General features: G+C 46.4%; 2 protein-coding genes across 2 annotated transcripts in view; both read left to right on the top strand.

Annotated features, from left to right (window-relative positions):
* The window catches only part of ZNF451 (zinc finger protein 451), a 38774-nt gene extending 31487 nt beyond the window's left edge, over positions 1-7287 (top strand). The window contains 2 exon segments of the mRNA XM_055714030.1: positions 3722-3793; positions 6136-7287. Coding sequence (XP_055570005.1) covers positions 3722-3793; positions 6136-6188 — 125 coding nt within the window. The 3' untranslated portion in view covers positions 6189-7287.
* A 5349-nt stretch (positions 7288-12636) lies between these two features.
* Positions 12637-20439, top strand: BAG2 (BAG cochaperone 2). Its single transcript, XM_055714166.1, has 3 exons — positions 12637-12931; positions 18515-18624; positions 19636-20439. Exons 1-3 carry the CDS (start codon positions 12774-12776, stop codon positions 20034-20036), a joined length of 669 nt encoding a protein of 222 aa, XP_055570141.1. The 5' UTR covers positions 12637-12773; the 3' UTR covers positions 20037-20439.
* Positions 20440-20992: the final 553 nt, after the last annotated feature.

Raw genomic sequence — 20992 nt, 5'->3', positions numbered from 1 at the left:
TTCCATGGTGGTGGGGTAGAGTGTACCCTCAGCAGCTTTGCTGATGACAAAAATTGGGAGTGGCAGCTGATACATCAGAAGGTTGTGCTGCCACCCAGAGAAACCTTGACAGGGCAGAAATGGGCTGACAGGAACCTGGTGAAGTTCAACAAGAAGTGCCAAGTCCTGCACCTGGAGGGTGTGACCCAGGGATCAGCCAGCTGGAAAACAGCTTTGTGGAAGAGGACCTAGGTGTCCTGGTGGACACCAAGGTGATGGCAAGCCAGTAGTGTGCCCTCATGGCTAAGGTGGCCAACCTTATGGTCGGCCTGTTAGTTTGAGGGGTCTGCATACAACCCTGGGCTGCGTGAGGAGGACTGTTGCCAGCAGTTTGAGGGAAGTGGTCCTTTCCCTCTTCTTAGCACTGGTAAGGCCCTAACTGTCAAGTTCTGAGCTCCCCAGTACACTGTCTTTTTGGTAATATTCAAAAACCATCTGGACATGGTCCTGGGCAGCCTTCTGTAGGTGATCCTGCTGGAGCAGGGGGGCTGGATGGGGTGAACTCCAGAGGTCCCTTCCATCCTCAGCCATTCTGTGATATTTGCATGGAGTATATTCTTAACTGGAGTCCAAGATCTCTGAGAGCAGGGTTCAGTCCCAGGGTACAGGTGCACTGTGAGCAATGTTAGATCAAGCACAATGATCTGTCCGGTGTGGAAAAGTAGCCTGGTGTCTTCTGACTTGAAAATGTACCTGTTCACTCAGGTGGCCTTTCCTTCTCTTTGGTTGACAAGTGACGAGTTCCACAATAATACTTCTTGCTGTCTAGCCCCTAAAGGAAGCTGAATTCCTGCCCCCCACCCCCTTATTGTTGGAGCATTTCTACCTAGGATTTCTGCCTGCAGACAGCTTTTCTTTCCTTTTGATTGTTACAGTCTTATTCCCAATTCCCATAGAAACGTATCGGGACATCTTAAAATTCTCATCTTTGCTGCCTTTGTGCCTTTAGTCTTTGCTCTGTGTAGGTTTGGGGAGGATGGGGGCAGGGAGAATACTGAGGACAAGCATAACTTTTTTTGGTTTGTTTTCTTTTTTTTACTTTTGGGTAAGGAAAGTCTCAGTATAATTTGAGATACTGACAAACCTTTGCATGAAAAGCTCCTAAATAACATTTGGCTCTTTGTTAGGTTCTTAATAAGTTAACTTTCACCAACTCAAAAGATTTTGGAGAATCCAGCAACTGCCTTCATGGGAAGCTGTATGTGTGTTAATACAGTTAGGTAGAGGGGAGAGGAGTCTGGCAAATAATGACCAGTGAAAGCAGAGCATAGCTCATGAGACTTTCAACATACTGCATAACAACATTTGACTCGGAGCTGACTTTTTTCCCCTCAAACTGACAGAAGATCATCAGTACTCATTGTTTTCAAGTTTCATAGTTTCTGGCAGTGGAATTGTGTTATCTTTAACTATGTTTTAAGCAAACCTGTTCTCTGTGATGTTGTAACCATCAAGTAGTAGTTAGGTATTGCATATCAGGTGTAGTGATAAATCATGGGACAGGCAGCTTGTTTTAAAAGTGTTTGGATGTTTTGCATGCCAGTTTGCATGTACCTCTGTTCCAATATGAATGTGTACCCTGTGTTATTATAGTGGTGTAATTAAGGTGGTATGACTAGCAAAACATTTTGGCAAGATGAGGCCTGCATTAATACCTAAGATGAATCCTAAACTTCCTTAATGGAATTACTATTTTAGTTTATCAATCCTGTTTTAGCATTCATAACTGTCCTAATTGACAGTAAAGTCAACTGTATTCTGAAAAGTGATTGTCAAGTTAGCCTTTTGCCTGGGTCAGGGAAGCCAGGAGCGAGCAGGAAAGCGCTGTCCTCCACCAGCGTGTCTGTGGGTTGCCATCACGGCTGCTTCTATGGTGCATGCTAACTCGCTGTGTAGCTGGTTCCAGGACAGTTGACTTCTACAGATCCTATCTGAAAGACTCGTGGATTTTTTGACTGCTCTGCTATTTAATGATCTAGGCAAGATGCCAATCAGAAGGATATTGCCTTGGCCATTTGCCAGCATCTTCCGTCAGGTCGCCTAAAAAACCTGCATTGACTTTCATGAAAGTGCTCTTAATGCAATTTTATTGAAAATGGTAGTAAACCAGAGACCCCTTTGTACTATTCTAACCTACTGTTCACAAGAACTCAGTTCTTCTATTTTATGTATGCCAAAAAGAGTTAGGGAGTGATTGCTTCAACTGCTATAAAACTTTAGAGCAGGCTGAGATGTCTTCTGAGCTGGAAGATTAAAAAGCTGGTTACTAAGGCAGAATCCACTTGTGCAAAACCTCTTCTTTGTACTTTTTCCTCCCTTTCATGAGTGATTGTAATGACATTTTTGGGGAGGTTGCATGGATCTTTTTCTTTGGCTTTGTTTGCTTTGGAAGAAGATGTTGGAAGTAGTATCTCTTCTGCCCCAAAATAGCAGGCAGCTCCAAAAAGGATTACCAGTCTGCCAAGTGACTGGAGAAAGACCATTTTAACTGAAGTGTATATCCAGCTATTTCTGGGATCTTTGTGGGCTCCTGATCTCTGTTTGATACTAGCTGTTGAAGTTTGTCTTCCTGGAATTGGGAAAGTCAGCAACATTGCTGCTTAAACAAGGTATACGTGTCAGAGGTTTGAAAAGAAGCTTTAGAAAGTGTATTAGAAAGTGTTTAGAAAAGTTTTTAGAAAGTGAATACCTAACTTGGGTCATTTAGAATGCCAGAAGTCACACACTCAGTAAATTAATGTCTGTATTGGAAAGTTCTTGGCCAGTAAACATATTCAGAAGTATGTTGGTGTGAGGACTGTAAGGAAAGTGCTTATGTTGATATGACTGTAGGAGACCTAGTTGATTGTGAATACTGTGAGACCTTGTTACAGAGACCATCTCCCAGAACAGTAATAGCCTGTAGCAAGAGAATGAATACAGTGTGACTCATGGACTTGCTTATTTTTTTAACCTGTAGTTTACTGAGACTCTTGTTTAAAGCAAATGAAGGAAAAAAAACCACCTTAGGTACACCAGTCCTGCTAGGCACTTCAAAACAGAGCTGTCATTCTGGAAACCGGCCTCATGAAGAGCATTTTTTAGACAAGGAAAGGGGATAGAGTTTTAGCTGGGCTTGACTATGATGAGTTAGCAGGTGGAACTCAGTGTATCAACTATTTTATCTTCTTTTTTTTTTTTCCTGAGAGACTTGAACATCTGCTGAATTGCACTGCTTAGTTGAGTTACAGCACTCCATTGTTCAAAGAGTATTTAGGCAACAAAATACAGCTAAGATCATGTGTAGGCAGACACATGCTACAGCACTTCTTCCCATAATTAAATCCTTGATATATTTTGTAGAAAGTAAATAATGTCTTTTTATAACTATTACAAAAAAACAAATGCAGTAAACACTAACAGTAGCTTCTGCACCTATTATTTCTCGTTACTGCTTTAAAATAATTGAAGCAGTCTGCCTCTAGATGTTGGGGAGAAAGGCAGGAAGGTAGCTGAAAAGCAACTGTCTTTTGAGTTACTGTCTTAAACTTCCACTGTAATGTATTTTTATCTTGATTTTCAGATCATAACAATTGTATTTCTTCAAATTCAGCCTACAATGTTGTTAAAGTAAGAAATGCAAGTGTGGATTGTGAGCTTCTATTAAAAGCAATGTGTAATTTGTTCCAATTTTGCATGTAAGGTTCAGATAGCGAAGAGGATGAAGATACACTAACAGCGAAGAGGAGCTTAGAAGAAATGAACAAACGGGAAGGTCTGCTAATTTTTTCTTTTCTGTGTTGAGGAGTGCTATTAATCATTGAAGATACAGAAACTAAACTTACTATCAGTTTTACAGCAGGTGACATGTTACAAATACTCTAAAATATGCTGGGCAATCTTGAGTAGTGAAGAACACTGTGAGTTATAAATAAAAGATAAATTTCTTAAACTGAAAAGTATGCCAGCGGCCAAAATCTATTTTATTGGTGCATCACCACAGGGTACTGTGCAATTAAAAGACTTGACTGAGCTCACTTTGTACAAGTTTAGTATGACTGTTGACTCGGAGTAGAACTACTGACTAAATAGTTGAACTTCTGAATAAATAGTTCAAAATAGATACTGGATCTCAACAAAGCACTCTGGTCTCCTAAAAGAGCTGCAGATTTAGGCATGTTTGAATCAGCAGTACAGTCTGCTCACATTGTATCTTACCTCATTTGAAATTGTTTTCATCCTTTTGCTGCTGTGCTTAGTGGTGGCATTCATCCAATGTAGTTGTTAAATTATTTTCAAAGTGCACTGTAGTCCATCACCAAAAGTTATTATTTAAAGGCTTAGCTCTGCCCTTTCACCTGATGGAAATCAGGTGTGCTAAAAAAAAAAGTCAAATGAATAATTTGTACAAGGTCAGTGATAAAACTGATAACTGAATCTTAAATTTCCAGAATTTATTCAGTTACAAATTTACCAACTGTTACTAAATATTGTTACTAAATGTCCAACATATTCAGCTACAGTACTGAAAATTTGCTGTGCTCAGGTCACCCTAGCACTGGATATTGCCATCAGGGATAGCAGTGGCATTTGCTGCATACAGGAGGTTCCAGTTCTGATGCTTCAGTGCTGAAGGCATCTGTCTGACCTTAGGAAGCAGCGTGGCTTCAGCTGTGTTCACTGGCTGCCTGTGTGGTTAATGGCAGTTCTGTCATGGGGTAAGAGAGTGAGAGGCAAAATCAGCTCCAGGAAGGGGTAAAAAGGAAAAACCCCTTCAGGAAGGGGTAAAAAGGAAAAAGCACTAGCAACTGCTGGAAGAGGAGAAGGCAAAAAGCAAGTGTAGGAGGCAGAAGAAGGTGCTTCAGCAGCTCCAGGGGAGCAGAGGACAATCCAGGTATCACTGTGGAGCTAACTGCATGCCATTAGTAACAGAGTCACAGTTTGGACCTTTTTCTTGATTCTTGCACGTGCTTACTGACCGATTGACAACAAATTTTAATGTAAGCCGTTGTCTGCAAATGGCTTTCTGCTTTATTTTGGTTTCAAAATTTCTTTGTTTCTGTGACCATGTAATGTTTTCCTTTCAGAAACTAACATCTCTTTTACCAGTAGTACTGGATGTTATAGTAGAGTCCAGGTGAATGAGTGTGGGCTGCTGACATGAGATAGAATTCATTGATACTATTTCTGTTCCAAATCTAGGTCTTACATAAAACAGGCCAACAATAATAAAAGTGTTAAAATGTTATATTAATATATATTAATTATTCCGTTCCCTTTGTCATAAGAACAGCTTTTTTTATAGGATGTCCTTGTGTCCTTCTAAAGCAGAAGGTTAATAATTCCAGGATGATAGTGTGTCTGAAAGCTGCTTTAATTTTTCCAACTATACTATTGGTATTAATATTTACTGTACAGATAAACCTTGTCTAACTTGTCATATTTAATTCACTAACACCAAACAATTAGTGCCCAAAACAACTTCAATGTAATGCAGAAACGGAGTTTCTTTCTGATTATTATGAAAAGTGTTTGAGAGGTTGTTAACAAGTCAGATACATGCAGTGCAGTCTTCCCCCCCGCCCCCCCCCCCCCCCCCCCCCCATCAAAAATATTCCAGCCCTGAGCTAAACTATTCTTACTGTTGACATGACTTTTTCTCTACTTACATCTGACCTTCCTAGTAAGAGTAACAACAGTGGTGCCGACTTAGAATAAGGGAGTGTCTATTGATAAAGAACTAGAATGAAAGTACTGAGAACACTTGGCTTGTTTTGTGTGTCTGTCTCTTTTGTTTTAATACTTGGTGCATACATACGGGTTTTAATCTTGGTATTATTTTGACCAGTAAATATGTAGTTGTGTTATACTCTTAAACTAATCATTGGGCTGCCCCTAGTTAATACAGTGGAAGGTTGTAGAGGTTGTTCCTGTATTTTGAAGTGTTGAAAGGATGGCATATACTTTCATTCTGTTTCTCCACCATATTTTGCAGTCTACTGACATTGCCCACAGAAGTAATTTGTTGCTTTATGTAGTAATATTAATGTAGCTGTGTTTAGGACTAGTTATCAACCATAGTTTGAGATTATTTTTTTTATTTATTTATTTATACAGAGGAAGATGCAGATTTGGAAGAAGCTATCAAGAGAAGCCTTGAGGAAATGTAAATGAAGATTCTCCAGTACACTAACACCATGTCATCAGAGCTGCTCACAAAAATGGAAGCTTGTTCATCTATTTACAAAGGTTCAAAAATACCACTTTAAAAACACATCTGTATCTTGAATAGTTAGATTTATAATCTGATGTCCTGTCATGGTGATGAACAGCTGGAGTTTATAGATATCCGCTGCAATATACTGTGTATGATTAAAAATAATTTTTTAAGCTTTTGCATATTCTGTTTCTAATGGGTGATGACTAAGTCTCTCCATTCTAGCTGTATAAGTTACTGCCTAATTAGTAGGCTGGTCTTACTAGGTATTTGGGGGGAGGTTGTTGCTAATTTTTTTTTAATTGGTTCTTCTATTTAATTTTTTTTTGTTTTACAAAATGTCATTGTCTTTATTTACTTTTTCATGTGGTCCTTGCAACAGGTAAAAATAGTAAACTCCAATTATCTCAGATTTGCCTGGCTAATCTTGTTATAAAGAGAAGCTTAGATTCCAGGTTTATAAATTGAACATACAGCCTAACTCTTGCCTGTGGCCAGTCTCGCCTCATAGACCGTAGTTTTGTCTACATTCTGCTTGTTAGAAATGTCAGAATCGGGACCACAGGCTGTATAGTTAGCTAACTTTATTTTTCTAAATGTATATGTTTTGTTCAGTAGTAGCAAGGTAGCACATTGGATTTGATGGTTTAAAGTTTGACGGGTTCAGTTCCTTTCCCTGATCTGAGGCTGGAACAACTTTTTAAGAGAACAGAAGCTAAATAAACTTTCTAGTTCCTGTTTGGAATAGATGTGAGAGAATTTAAGCTGTATTATTCCTATATACTATTGTCTTTGCTCCCTTCTGCTCATGAAGAGGTAGCTTTGGACAAATGAATGTAAATGTCTTAATTATTTTTGTACTGTCATTATTTTAAGGTGAACAACTATTTCTTTGTTTAAAATTATCTGTCACTTTTCTCTGTTCCTTAGTTTAAAAATACCTATGCAAACTGTCCAGCTTTACCAGCCTATTATACTTCAGTTAATGATTGCTCTCCATCAGTAAGAAATCTTAATATAATAAAATGCCAGCTTGGGGTTTTTATTGTTAATCATTAGCCTGTGAGTTTTGTTCGAACTGCTATAAATCTAAATCTGTTCAGATCTGGGTGTGTGGTTTACACTGCTTCTGGGGAAGCCCTGTTCTGGGAAGATTTTGAGTTGTCTTTAGCTACTGACTCAAGCTAAAAAGTTGCAGAATTTTTCACGCCAAGTTCTTCTAATAAAGGTTGGAATGAGACGGAAGACAATTTTTGTCCTCAAACATGTCTCAGTCCAGGTTAAAGAGGCTTTTGGGCAGGTGTTGTTCAGTGCAGACCCTGAAGCTGCTAATTCCTTTCACATGAAGAGATGTTTCAGCTTGAGAAAGTTCTTTGCTTGGCTTCAACAAATGTTTAAAACCTGGGTAGGTGGTCTTCTCCAGAGTCTGCTATGTTAGATTTTGATAATGTCCTTTATTCCTCATAACATTCTATTCTGTCATAAATGTGAAGTTTGCTTGTACCTGATGGGCCATGACTTAACTGATTGCATTAAAAAAGAAGCCATGTGTGCATATACCTTCTCTATATTTGGAGCTCCAGTTATTAAACACGTTGTATTGGCCTCCTCATCTGCTTACCACAATAAGCAGCAAATACCAACCCCTGCTGCTATGGCTTTTTTTATAAAACAGCTAACTAGAGTTTTGTATTTTTATGTTAAAAGTAGTCTCCAGAATGCTGTCTTGAAATTTGTCCTCATTTTCTTTGGCCTCTTCTGAGGTTCTGTTAACTCCCTGAAATTTTTCTTTGCATAGTGTTCTGCCATCACAGGCTTGTGATACTTCTGTTTCCAGAAGAGCAGGGAAAATTGGATTCTTAAAATGCTGCGTGTACAGACATGTGACTTGTTACTCACCAACAATGGTACTGCGCCTTGTTCTTCAACTGGAAATGGTGTCTTGTAATTGGTTGTGCTTCAGAATTTAATGTTTCTGGCTGGGGAGTAGTGTTTAACTGGCTGAAGTTTTTGAGGTTTTCCCTGGATATGCTAAGATTTGTCTGTGTTTACAAGTAGAACTCGTCTGTTAAAGGATGCTGGGCAAGCTGCTTTTACATTTGTACTAGAAGTGATTTGTCCTGCCCTTTTTAAGAGAATTTGCTTTTGTGGTGATGCTTGAGTTCACCCTTCATTAGTCTCAAGTAATCCTGTGATGCTTTCTTGTGTTTAATGAGGAAAGGGTCTAAACTCCACCTGGCTACCACCAGTTGTTCGTTTTAATGCTCTTCATTTCTTTAAGGTGCATGTATAAGTTTTACAAAACTGAAATCGTGACACGTCGAGATTGGTACAAGGCTCATCTCTTTGGGGCTTTGTGTGCCATATTCTCTTGTATCAAACAAAATCCCTCTTTTGGTCATATTCAGAGACTAGATGAGATGCCACATAAGTCAGTGCAACTGTTAAGAAAGTCACTGGAGTGCTAAAACATCATGCCTGCCTGATTTGCTTCTGAAGCTTTAATAATATTTAAAAAAAAACAATAATTTGAGATTGGCTTACTGTAAGCTACTTGCTTTGTATATGTTTTAGGGTGCTGAGTTAATTTTCTTAGCTCTTAAAGGTATACAGAAATGACCACTGCTGTTCCTATAGCAGTCACAGGATGCAAACCTTTTACTGAATCTTTACCAAATATGGTGAAGTTTATAGAGGTATGAAGTTAAGCAGTCTTCTTGCTTAAAAGGAAAATGTTCTATCATCTGCTTGTGCTGTCCTAGCAATGTTTACAATGACTGCTGTAAATTGGAAGGTGGTGAGGAAGATGGATGACGAATTGTTTCAAAATTAATTTAGAAAATTTGGCTGACATTAGCACAACGATATTTTCTGGCAATTCTTTTCAGCTAAGCAGCTTTATTAAAGTCTGCATCTGCATATTTCTCCAATGCTTCTAAATGTCTTCAAGTTTCCTGTAGAAATTCTTAATGCAAGTGGTTTTGAACTCTGTTGTAACAATCTGGGTCAAATAATATGATCAAAGATACTATAAAAGTGGATGTACGCAAGTCAGAAAAGTTAGGGAAGTGGCAAATAATACACAGTGTGCACTGGGGACAACAAAGCTCAGCGTGTGTGGAAATTTAATGTAAAGTTCCCTTTGTAAATCTGTGCAAGTTCACTTTCACTGACTGCAGTATCCTGATTTCTGAAAGTCCTTCCATTTGTGTTTTTGCCCAGAGCTCCATGCACAATCACCTGAGCATCTGCAGCTTTACAGAATTCACCGGCTCATCTACTAGGCAATTTTCCTCTTGATGAGAACGAACTGCTGCGTGCCCTGAAATGGTCTGCCGGCTTTCAGATTGCTTCTGAGATAGGACTTCAGTCAGACTTACGACAGGCTTGCGACCTCGGGGCTTGTCTACAAAGTAAAATGACTGCGAGGTGCAGAGGGAAGCCCAGGGCTAGCTGTAATGGGCATTGGCAGCAACAGCAGTGAAGACACAGTAGCACAGGTTCAGCAGGGGCTAAAGCGAGGGGGCAGCCTCCTGTGACAGCAGGTACGTGTTGTGATTGAAAACACATCCTGAAACCTCACCCTAGCCCATCTTTACTGCTGCTGTTACGGTGCTGGGGAGACGGCAAACTGGCTGTGGTTGGCTGGCCCAAGCCATGGCCGCATCCTTCTGCTGCGCATGGAAACTCTGTTTCCATAACACTTACCTATACAGAAGGTTCTTCAAATGAAGTGCCTGTAGGTGCAGGGAGGGAAATAATCTGGCGTAGCATTTCTTGGGTGTGGGCTTCCTCTTTGATCCTATTCCATGACTGCCCATGTGTAAGTGTTAGGGTATGTGACAAGGTATGTATCAGGGTTTGGAATAAGGTGAAGCTGCAACTGAGGTGCTGTTTAGCCCTGTGACAATTGGCAGTGCTTGCGGTGTAGATCGTCCCCCTGGTTCTGGGACTTCTACAGATTCCCAGGTCTGACATCTGATGTAAGTTGCTCTTTCTGCTACCTCAAGGGACCTTGCGTGTGTCAATGAGACTCTTCTGCATGTTGCTCTGTTTTGCAAGTGGCACCCATTTTTTTAATGATGATGTAGTTTAAACAAGAGACAGCCAGCGGCTTCACTTCTGATGCCATGAAATACACACTCTCTCCTCATGTTCATCTTGCTGGTGCCTACAGCCAGAGCAGGGCTGTGCAGTCCATCACGTGAACACAGCTGTGGAGAAGGTGAGGAGAGGAGGACGTGGGCATGGCAGCACTGGCAGTCCTGACCTGGCCATCACTGTTCTTCACCGCAGACCACAAGGAGGAAGATAAAAATCCATGCTTTGTTTCAGATGTGGGGGCCCTTCCTCCTCCCCCTCGCCTTGTGGCCCCGAAGGACCCGATTCCTGCCTTTTGTGTCCACAAACTTCTGCCAGTTGGGTTGTGAGTCAGTTCTCTTCCTCCAGAGATATACTCCTATCTTTCCAGCCCAGCCACCTATTACGGATACGTGGTGGCAGCTGCCCCTTTACATACCTTGGTGAGAAGCAGAAGGCACAGGGGCCAATCTACCCCTCTAGAGAGCAGGAAGAGCAGTTTTCGTGGTCCTTCCAAGTTTCTGAATGGGAAAATATCCCAGGTTACACAGGCAGTAGTACTGCGGCCTGTCCTGGAAGGCTACTTACGCTTTTACATCTGCTCTGGTTCCATGGTTTGCGCTATTCGCGCTTCTAGGGTAAAACGCCGGTTTGCTGTTGCAGAGGCTAAGTCATAGGTGACATGTTTGGATGCAGCGACAGCTGTTCTGTGCCTGTGTTTCGCTGCAGCTTCTATCGGTGTGGAATTAAAGCCCCGTGCAAGGAAAAAAACGTTCATAGCTGTTCAGCTATTGTAGATGGGGCTTAAAAAGCAGGTATCAATTGTTACTTACCAAATGGGCAGGGGAAGAATAGAAGGATCCTAGGAAATAAAATGCTTGCGAAGTGTGTATCGTGGCTACAAGTGGTTTCTCTTCAGGCTGGGAAGCGTTTTTTAATTATCTTCTACGAAGACTGTAGAGAAATAGACGGAACAATTGTTCCGATGAAATTATTTCCATGAACTCACAGGCAACAAGACTTATCCAACTACACGGAACAAGAATACTCAGGCAATTAATTTAACGAGAGCGCTTGGGACATGATATCATTCTCAATGGATGAGCCTGTGAAAACAGCTATTTTGAATCACAGCGGGATAAGCATACAAAACAGTCTCCCTATGCAACAACACCCCTCCTCGCTCGGTGCCAAAAATTGGTCTGTTTGAGCCATTTGCCCAAACCTGGACTTCTGGGATAAGCAAATTCCTTTTTAACTACTCACAGCTGTGGCAAGTAAAGCCTACGTGTGACTTGAAGTGTTGGAACCAACGCTCCCAGCAGGAGCCTGAAGTACGAGGGTGCTCCTGAGGGGGAAGGGACCATATTCTACAGTCAAATGCCATCCCAGAACAAGTCGTTACTAGCTGCAGGTCCACTGCCTTGGCTACTGTAAAACAGATACTCTTTTTTTTTTCTGGCGTAGCAAGAGAACATTAACCACTTTCCAGTAAGCCTTTTCGTGTCATCCTGGACGGTAACAGCTGGGCACTCACGGTTGGCACCGGGACGATGCGCTGTCGGTGGCAGCACCGCGAGCGCCTTGTGTTTGGAACGCCGGTCAGGCTCCGCTTGCGGCGGGGGCTGCTCCGCTTCGCTGTTTCCCAGCTTTTCTCTCCCCTCCGACAGGCGGCTGGAGCCTTCCAGCCTTTCTTGGTTTCGTCCTCCCGTGTCTTGCCCTTTCTTGTGTTTCCCAGAGGCAGCAGCCGGGTGGCGGGGGCTCGTTGCCTGTAACGGGAGGGCGAACCCAGGGGCCGGCCCCGGGCGGCTGCGCCCCGCAGGGCGGTAAGGCGGTGTCGGGGCCCCGTTACCGCTCCCTCAGCTGCTGCTTCGGCGGGAGGCGCGGGCTGCCGGGCCCGGGTGCTCGTGTCACGGGGGGGCTGGGGTCAGGCGCGGGGCAGCCGGGGGTCCCGCCGCGCCGCCAGCAGCTCTCGGGGGGGAGCGGGGGCGCCCCCCGGCAGGGTGCGGGCGGCCGGGCAGCGGGGTGCGCCGCGAGGCGTCGGGAACAACGGGGAGCGCCTGTCCCCCTGCGGCCTGACCCCCCGGGGGGCCGCCGGCGCGGCCGGCTGGCGGGCGAGCTCCCTGCCGTACCCAGCGCCGCCGCCGCAGGGCGAGCGGTCCCGCCGGGCCGCCCCGCAGCCGGCCGGGGGCAGCCACGCCGGGGGCAGCCACGCCGGGGGGCGGGGGGCGCGGGCGGGGGGCGGCCGGGCGGGGGCGGGGGGCGGCCCGGCGCGCTGCGTGAGGCGGCACCCGCGGGGCCGCGGCGCGGGGGCGGGGTGTCCGCGGGGGCAGGCGGCGGGGCGGGCGCCTTCTTTGGCCATGAGCGAGGTGCCGGCATTCGGCCGCCGCCGCCGCCTGCGGGACGCGGGGAGGGAGCGGCCGCAGCGCGGATCCGCCGGCGGCAGCAGGCGGGTGCTATGGCCCAGGCCAAGATCAGCGCCAAGGCCAGCGAGGGGGCGCAGCAGCAGCAGCAGTCGCAGTCCGGCGGGCAGCTTCGAGGCCGCTTCTACCGCTCCACCTCCATGGCGGACCGCTCGAGCCGCCTGCTCGAGAACCTGGACCAGCTGGAGCTCAGGTGGGGCCCCGGCGGGCGGCGGCACCGCTGCGGCCGGGCCGGCGCCGGGCCGAGGCGGGCAGGGGGCGGCGAGGCCGGGCGGCGCCGGGCCGGGGCAGCCGCCGAGTCCCCGGCCCCTCGCAGCGGCCCGGCGGGAGGGGAGCGGGGCGGCGGCGCGGGGCTTCCCGGGGCGGCCGGGGGAGCAGCAGGCCCCTTCGGCGGGGGCGCCCTCGACAGCGGCCGCGGTGCCGCGGCCGGGCTGCGTGTGCGTGTGCGCGGCGGCCGGGCTGCGTGTGCGTGTGCGCGGCCGCCGCGCTGCGGGAGCGGGTGCGCGTGCACACGGGCTCCCCGAGGAGGCGCGGGACCCCTCGCCGTGCCCGAGCCCGCCGTGCCCGAGCCCGCCGTGCCCGCGCCCGCCGTGCCCGCGCTGCGGGCGGGTGCCGCGCAGGGAGGCGCGGGGGGACACGGCGGTGCCGCCCGGGCTCCGCGGCGCTGCGGGGCTGGGTACCGGCGTGTGGGGCTGCGGGGCCGCCCGGCCTCCCCTCGCGCCGCCGGCCCGGCTGCGGGGTCGGTACCCGCGCGCGGCGCCCCCTGCGCCCCGGGCCGTGACGAGCCGCGTCCCTGTGACGCGAGCGGCGCTGCCTCCCGCAGCTCGGCCGCGATTTTCCGAAGTCGCTGCTGCGGACCCAGCGCGTGTCTCAGCGTTGTGCCAAGCCACGTCCTGCCAGGACGCGTCCTGCCCGCTCCTGCCGCTTGTCGTTCCCCACATAATCCCATGTGATTTTTTTCCCCCCCCGCTTCAGCAGCACGAGAGGCAGCTCCCTGCCCCTGATCGCCTCCCTCGGCCTCTCGGCGGCGCCCTGAGGCGGACGGGTGCGCAGGCTGCCGCGGCCGTACCACCGATTCACCTGCGCTACAGCTGCACATCGATCAGCGGCTTTCACAGAGCCGCCCGGAACGTTCCTAGTCATTAAAAGAGCTCTGTGGGATACAGGAGTCGCCTTTTCCCCTTTCTGCTTGCTTTACTTCGCATTATTCAGGAGTGGACTTTATGTGCTCTTGTAATTAGCCTTTCCCTTAGTTTGATTAAGTCTCCTTGAAGTCCTTCGCAGACTTCTCTGAATTTGACTAAACAAAATCGCTGTCTGCAAACAAGTCTCGCTGCTCACATCCAGGTCTAGCGCATGAGTATATAATCACAAAATGAGCATCAGAATATGCAAAAATGCGTTCTAAATTTGCTGAGCGACTCTTGAAATAAAGCAGACGGTTTGGTTAACCAGAAATTAAGCCGCAAATTAAACTTCCCGGTTTGCTCTGGGTCTTTCAAACAGGCATAATTCTAAATGCGGAACAGTTAGGAAAAGAGTCGAACTACTTTAATCAAAGTCACTCAAGTCCTGGATTTTTTTTCCATGCATAGCTAATTGGCCTCGTTTCAAAGTAATTTGAATGGCAGGAGGAAGAGCTTCCACACTTCTTCTCCAGCTGGTTTAGTTTGGTTAGAGACTCTTGAGACATTGCTTGTAAATATAATAAGTGAAAATTTGTCAGTGAACTACAGCCTTTAATTAACCCCCTCGACAGTCCTCAGTTCTCCAGTTGCTTAAGGTCGGCTGAACCTCGAGGCAGCCCTCGTCCCTTCGGGAATGCTCTGGATGGAACAGCCTTCCCTTTTCTCCCTTCTCTTCTACCACCGGAGATGCTTTTCTGACAGTAACGGGGTATTTTTGTACCTCCCTGCTGAGTATTTGCAGATGGACTTTCTTTTGTAGGGAAAGCGAGCGGGAAGGGGGGATTAATTTGGCTGCCAGGGAGCGAGCCCCGGCGGGGGTGGCAGTGGGGGCAGGTGGCACGTTTGTCCCTTGTAAGGGCTTGGACTTTCATGTTGCCCTGACTGTCTGTGAGTGCCAGGATGTCTTGGGAGCAGCTGGAAGCGGGACCAGAGTCTCTGTTTATGAGTCACCGTGTTCTGGTGGTTGTGTGAAGTGAACATGCAGTCCTAGGTGTAATGATAGATGAGATAATTCGGGCTTTTTTTGTCATCTCAATTTTTTGTACCTTTTCTCCTGTCGTCCTTCAGAACAACCGTATCCTGCCACCCCACCCCACCCCTCGTTTGTATGTTCATGGAACTGCTCACCTGAAAGCAAAAACTCAGTTTAAGCAGCTGAGGATGCCAGGGTGAAACCCCCTGCCTTGTCTCCATCCAGCGTGCTCAGCTCCGTTTCAGGAAAAAAGCCACACCATCTTCAGATGTTTCTCGTTTCCTTTGAAAACTTACCTGCACCTCCAGCGTGCAAGCTTTAATGGTGAGCTGTTTAAGTCAGTCCGTAGTTTAAAGGCCGGAGTTATTGCAGCTGTCGTAAGAAAGCGGGTATCGAGTTTCTCATCTGGAAACAAAAGCGTAGGCTGGTCCACCTGTTCCTCGGGGGAATGCTCTGCTCATGCACGTGGTATGTAGGAAAGAAAGGCACAGCCTTGCTAATCCCTGTCCGACAGGGGACAATCAGAAGTAAGGAATGTTTTTTTAGTTTTAGGTAATGGATGGAATATTTAGTTGATGGTCAGAGCGACACATACACTCAAAGTAGAACGACTGGATGCTGTGGTGGGTATCTCGCCTCGGTAAAGCCTCGCCAGCTTGTTCTCTGGAGCACTGACTTTTCCTGAGGCTGGTGTGAGTGGTTTCCCCGGGTTTTGGATTTCTACCCCTAAACTGCTGTTGAAATGATCCTATCCCGTTGTTTTGACCTCCGTGTGGTCCAGGTCCCTAGCAGTGACAGCTGGCCCTTTCCTCCACTCCCTTGTCTTGCCTTTCCCAGGCCATTTCCCCCATCTTCTGTTCAAGTGTGTAACTCCTGCTGGCTGGTGGGTGCCTGAGGTGCTACCTGTGCCGCCGGTGTGCTGCGTTACCACCCTGTGCCTCCACCCTGCCCTTGAGAGGTCTCTGAAACCCGAGTTTATTTTTTAGGAATTTTTTCGAATGGATAGCAGAGGGGCGTGGGAGTCCTGACGTGCTGCTCCCTTGTCCCTCTGCCCCAGTGGCAGGAGCTCCTGCGCCTCCCTCACATGCTGCTGCACAGTGCCGGGGCGGGTGCTCGTTGTGAGTGCCGTTTGTGGAAGCAAACACACTAAAATTTAGATTCCAGTGGATTTTGGTTGTGTGGCATTCACTATTGCAGTTGAAAAAGTGGTTAAAATAATTCCCAAGAAGCAGTTATTGCTAATAAGATCGTTCTCAAGATTTGGTTATATGACTTTCGGTCAAATAATGTCAATCAAAGTTCTAGTTGGTGAATCGGGGCGGGGGCGGTAGGGTTGCAGTATACAATCCCTGATGCTGATCACTTGGCTTTTAGGTCCTACCTCACATACCAGTAGCTGGCCGCTGGCAGCGGTGATGTTTTAGGCACTCTCTGGAATTGCACCAATTCGGGGTGCATCTCTGCAATGCAGTTTTTCCACATTCTTCAGAGGACCCAGCAAAGCTTGGGGAAATCACAGATTGATCCACCTCCTGAAGGCAGACCTTTCAGTTTCAAGTCTGTACAATGATATATCAAATCGGATTTTAAAATGCTATTAAAGTTGAAATTATGCACTTCCAAACTTTAATTTTAAGCTTTCCAGAGACCACAATGTGTTTTTTAAATTGTGAAAATACAAGGTTTTTAAAAAGGCATGGTGAGGCATTTATGAAAATATTGCTAGACTTCCTAAATTACAAAGTGCAGACATCTGAATTATGAAATGACTCCACCTGCCTCATTGCTCTTCCTAACCAGTCCAAAATAATAATTAAAACTATTCGCTCTTGGCAAGAATTTGCATTGCGTTAACTTTTCCCACTCCTCCTCAGAATGAACATTAAAGGCAGGGCCTGAAGCTTGTGCTTTCACTGACTAAATTAGGCTAAATATTTCATAAAACAGAACCATTCCGTGAGCAGGCTGTATGTGAAGAGGGGCTATTTATATCCTCAGATGCTCCTGTTCTTTTGCCTTCCTTCGCCCTCTTTTATTGCTGTTTTTCCAACGTTGCCAGCCCTCAGCCAGCCTTTGAGGAAGGAGCGGCAGCTCTGTACCTTTCTCAAGACAGGCCCTCATCTGTGGAAGCGGTCATGAGCCATCACGGTTTAGGGGCAGCATCCAGTAACGCTGAAGAGTGCAAAGCATCGAAGAGACCTAACGAGGTTTTAGTTTTTCTGCCCCTTTTCTGGACAGGTTTAATAAACATTTCAGGATAGATGGATTCCTGTGCTGCTTACAGCAGCCAGACCTCCCCAGCTGTGCATTGAAAGCATCTGAAACCATCAGCCAGGTTCACGTGATGCTCTTGCTTTTCTGTGGGGTCTGGGAGTGCAGAATTGATATTTTTGGCACAACTCTTGAGCCAGTTGCAGCTCGGCAAGTCCTCTGCGAGCCCCTGCCTTTGAGCCTCCAGGGCAGAGCCAAGGGAGAGGGACGTTTCCCCTATGTTCCAGGTCTCCAGAGACGGTTCCCAGATGTGCTTTTCCATTATTACCTGGCAGGATGCAAAAGCTCCCTCCTTAAATCCACGGTGGGGAGTAAGACGTGAATTAAGGAACTGGACTCGGATTTCTAGTGTGGCGTTTTCACGTTGCCTATGGCCGGATGGGTCCGGACCCCCGCAAGGCTGTGGGCACACACCTCGCAGCTTACCAAGACCGAAACGTTACCGGGGAGAGCGGTTTCTGAGGGGCTTCCCTCCTGCCCTCACCGCACCACGCGGGAGTTTCACCGCAGGGAACAGGACTGGAGCGGGGGGGTCTTGTTTTGGGAAGGAACCGAGTTTCGTGCTTCCCAGCAAGCCCCGAACTGGGAGTTGCTCCCACAGAAGCTTCTTCCCGGTGTGAGTCACGGTGACCATCGCTCCGTGGAAAACGCCAGTGACTGTGGGGACAGGCAGTCCAGAATCTTGTCCAAGCGAGCAGGGCATGCCACTTGGTGGGGAAGCCCTTGTCACGTTAATAAAAGCGTGTGAGCTTTGTCCCCCTTACCTGTTTTTCTCCCTCGTTAAAAGGGTCATTTGGCTACAAGGTGGCATTAGGAGTTTTCTGGAGCGTCTGTGGCTTTGTGGGTGGGTTGTAGGGGTTCTGCACTGCTGGCCTGGGGGTGGCGGGGGAGCCAGGCCCCCTTGCTGCCTTCATCCCTGCAGCTGCAACCATCACCCCCAAGGTCCCTGATGGGGACTCGTCCCTCTCCCTGCGAGTTAAGCAGCTGATAATAATTGCCAATTAGCTACGGGACTTCTGCTGCTGGGCTCTAGTACCGACAGGCTCTGGATACCCGGACTAACTGCGGCATAGGATGGCACAGCACTGCCGGTAAAATAGAAGATTTAAGTTTGATCAAATCACTGTTGTTTTGGGTTTTTGTCCCTCTGTCTGTTCGTTATATTGAGTCTTGAAAAGTGAAGTTAAGATACAGGAGAAGGTAATGAAATCAGAGTCTGACTCATGGATAATTAAGAGCTGACTGTACTTTGTAAGCTGAAGTTTAAAAGAACAGTTCTTGGCAGCTATATAGGTGCACAGCTATTCTATTATTTAAACGTTTTGTTTGGTTCAACCATGTTCAGGGTAGAGGCTTTCCGTGACGCAGCATCTGCTATGGAACAAGAGAAAGAAATCCTGCTAGAAATGATCCACAATATACAGAACAGCCAGGACATGAGGCACATCAGCGAAGGTGAGAAGCTGCTTTGCCATACCCTTCCAACTGACCCAAAGCCAAAACAGCCTGCACCTTGGGGAGCAGCTGTGTTTGATCGCTCGCTGCTGGTGAAGGTACGGGCGCTGGAGCCAGCTCAGGCCACTGAAGGGCTGACAGTTACCCTGGGATCCCCTTTTTCTTGACTGTGTAAATCCACGTACTGTTCAGATGGATGGTCTCGCATGGATGCCACCACTGTGTATGACAAGACCCACATTCCGTTCGCTGATCGCTTTTCAAAATCGGGGTCAATATTGCTCAGCTGAGGGAGAGAAGTTGACAATGATGATTAAATATAGTGGAAAAACCAGCATTTTAATGGTTTTGACTACTGGACAGGCACGAGTGCTACAAAGCGTACAGCTTGTAAGAACCTGATGATTGTTGTCATGGTTGTTTGATACACGGCTTTAAATATAGTCCCTAAATCTGTACGTTTTACATTAGGTCCTTTAAATTGCTGGTTTATTGGCTTTTCAAGAACCTACATGTCAAATATGTTGCGTCTGTATTTTAGGAAAAAACTTAAGTTTCCAGAAAATAGAAAAACAGTTTTTTCGTGCCCCCTAATTGCATCTGGTAGTCAGAAATCAGTTTTCTCTTTATGGCCTTTAGGGGTACTGTCTAAATCTCTCTCACAGGGGCACAGAAGGTCCTTAACGTGCCAGTTCTGTTCACAGATAATGTTTCCTGATCATATTGTATGCTTCGCTTTAACGTGACACAGCGAGCATTGTGTCAGCAGTGGAAAAGCATCGCTTACATTTTTGGTCGAGCTTAATGCCTCATCTCTAATCAGAAGATCCTGTGAATTAAGGAGGACTTAGGCAAATGCAAAAAAAATACTGTCTGGCCCCTGGAAATCTTGTTGATTGCCACCCAACCTTGTTTATTGCTAAGTTATGGCAGTGCAATTGTCTTGATGATGTTATTTGCACAGGGAAGCATTCACCCGTAACCTAGAATGCTTTATTGTTTTTGATTTAGGTGAGAGAGAAGAACTTAATTTGACTGCAAATCGCCTGATGGGCCGAACCCTTACTGTGGAGGTTTCCGTAGAAACCATCCGAAATGCCCAGCAGCAGGAATCCCTACTGCATGCCACTAAGATGATCGATGAAATTGTCAATAAACTTCTAGATGATCTGGAAGACGCCAAAATCCGCTTAATGTCGCTGTACGGTGCGTGCACATCTGATGTGCCAGCAGGACCCATCGATCAGAAATTTCAGTCTGTGGTAATTGGATGTGCCATTGAGGATCAGAAGAAAATCAAAAGGCGGCTAGAGACTCTGCTCAGAAACTTAGAAAATTCTGAAAAGTCAATCACGTTGTTGGAGCATCAGAAATCATCTGTTCGACAGTCTTGCAACAGCAAACAGGATTAAACCATCTTTCTGGCTACTTCTGGCAAATTGCAGGATGAGCAAATCGCCATAAAAAGCACACGCGTACATATGCACGCACAGGCACCAAAGTATCTCTGATTGCGAGGTGCGAGCGTTTAATGGGTTTTGGTAGCATTGGTGTTTTCTTTTGGCAAGAAAGAATGCTATCAGTTGTCCTGTAGAGTCGATATCGCTCTATTGCAAATTGTAACTCTGCTTCTGCTGAACTGTCAGAAACCATCAAAATCTAGCCTTTCCTCCATTCTCCTGGGATTTTTTTAAAACTAAAGTTGTTTTGTCATATCATGAGATTTCGGCTTTTCTCTGCTGTATACGTAGTGTGTGAACCAGACTTTTGGGAACAAAAGACAAATCATGGCAATAAATCAGAAACTTTAATAAACTGTTCTATGTTTTTTTCATAAACAACACACTGTCCTATTCATTACCATTTATTATTGGAATAATTTGGGATTATTCGTAAGTAGATAACAATACTTTCAAGAGACAGTTTGTACCCAAGGAGAAGCAACACATCCATCCAAAGGTCCCAGCCAGGGCTAGAAAGGGGCTCCGGCTCTCACAATATACCTTGAGGTGACCCATCCTGCCTCCCACTATCTAGCTGTAGTTTGAGGTTGCTGCGTGTCTTTTTTAGAAGCTAAAGGGGAATTGTATTCTATCAGCTGCTACTCTGCAAATTTGTTTTGCATCATCGACTGTGAAGCCACAGATCAAACGGCTGAATTCTCTACAGGCAGATGCTGTATTTGTTTCTTGTGTAGGATGGTACTTCTTACACTTGGCGTTAACTTACTTTTCAGGTGAGTGTTTTTTTCTTTTTTTCTTTTTTTCTTTTCCTTTCTTTTTTTTCCTTCCACCCTCTCACACTCTGTAATTTCTGTTCATCACGGCCATGCTCTGGGGCTCAAAAGGTGCAGATCTTAGGGTAAGCC

The sequence above is a fragment of the Falco cherrug genome, chromosome 6, assembly GCF_023634085.1.
Source record: "Falco cherrug isolate bFalChe1 chromosome 6, bFalChe1.pri, whole genome shotgun sequence".
NCBI lineage: Eukaryota > Metazoa > Chordata > Aves > Falconiformes > Falconidae > Falco > Falco cherrug.
Note: the sequence above shows the minus strand (reverse complement) of the source record. Positions and strands in the feature narration are given on the sequence as shown.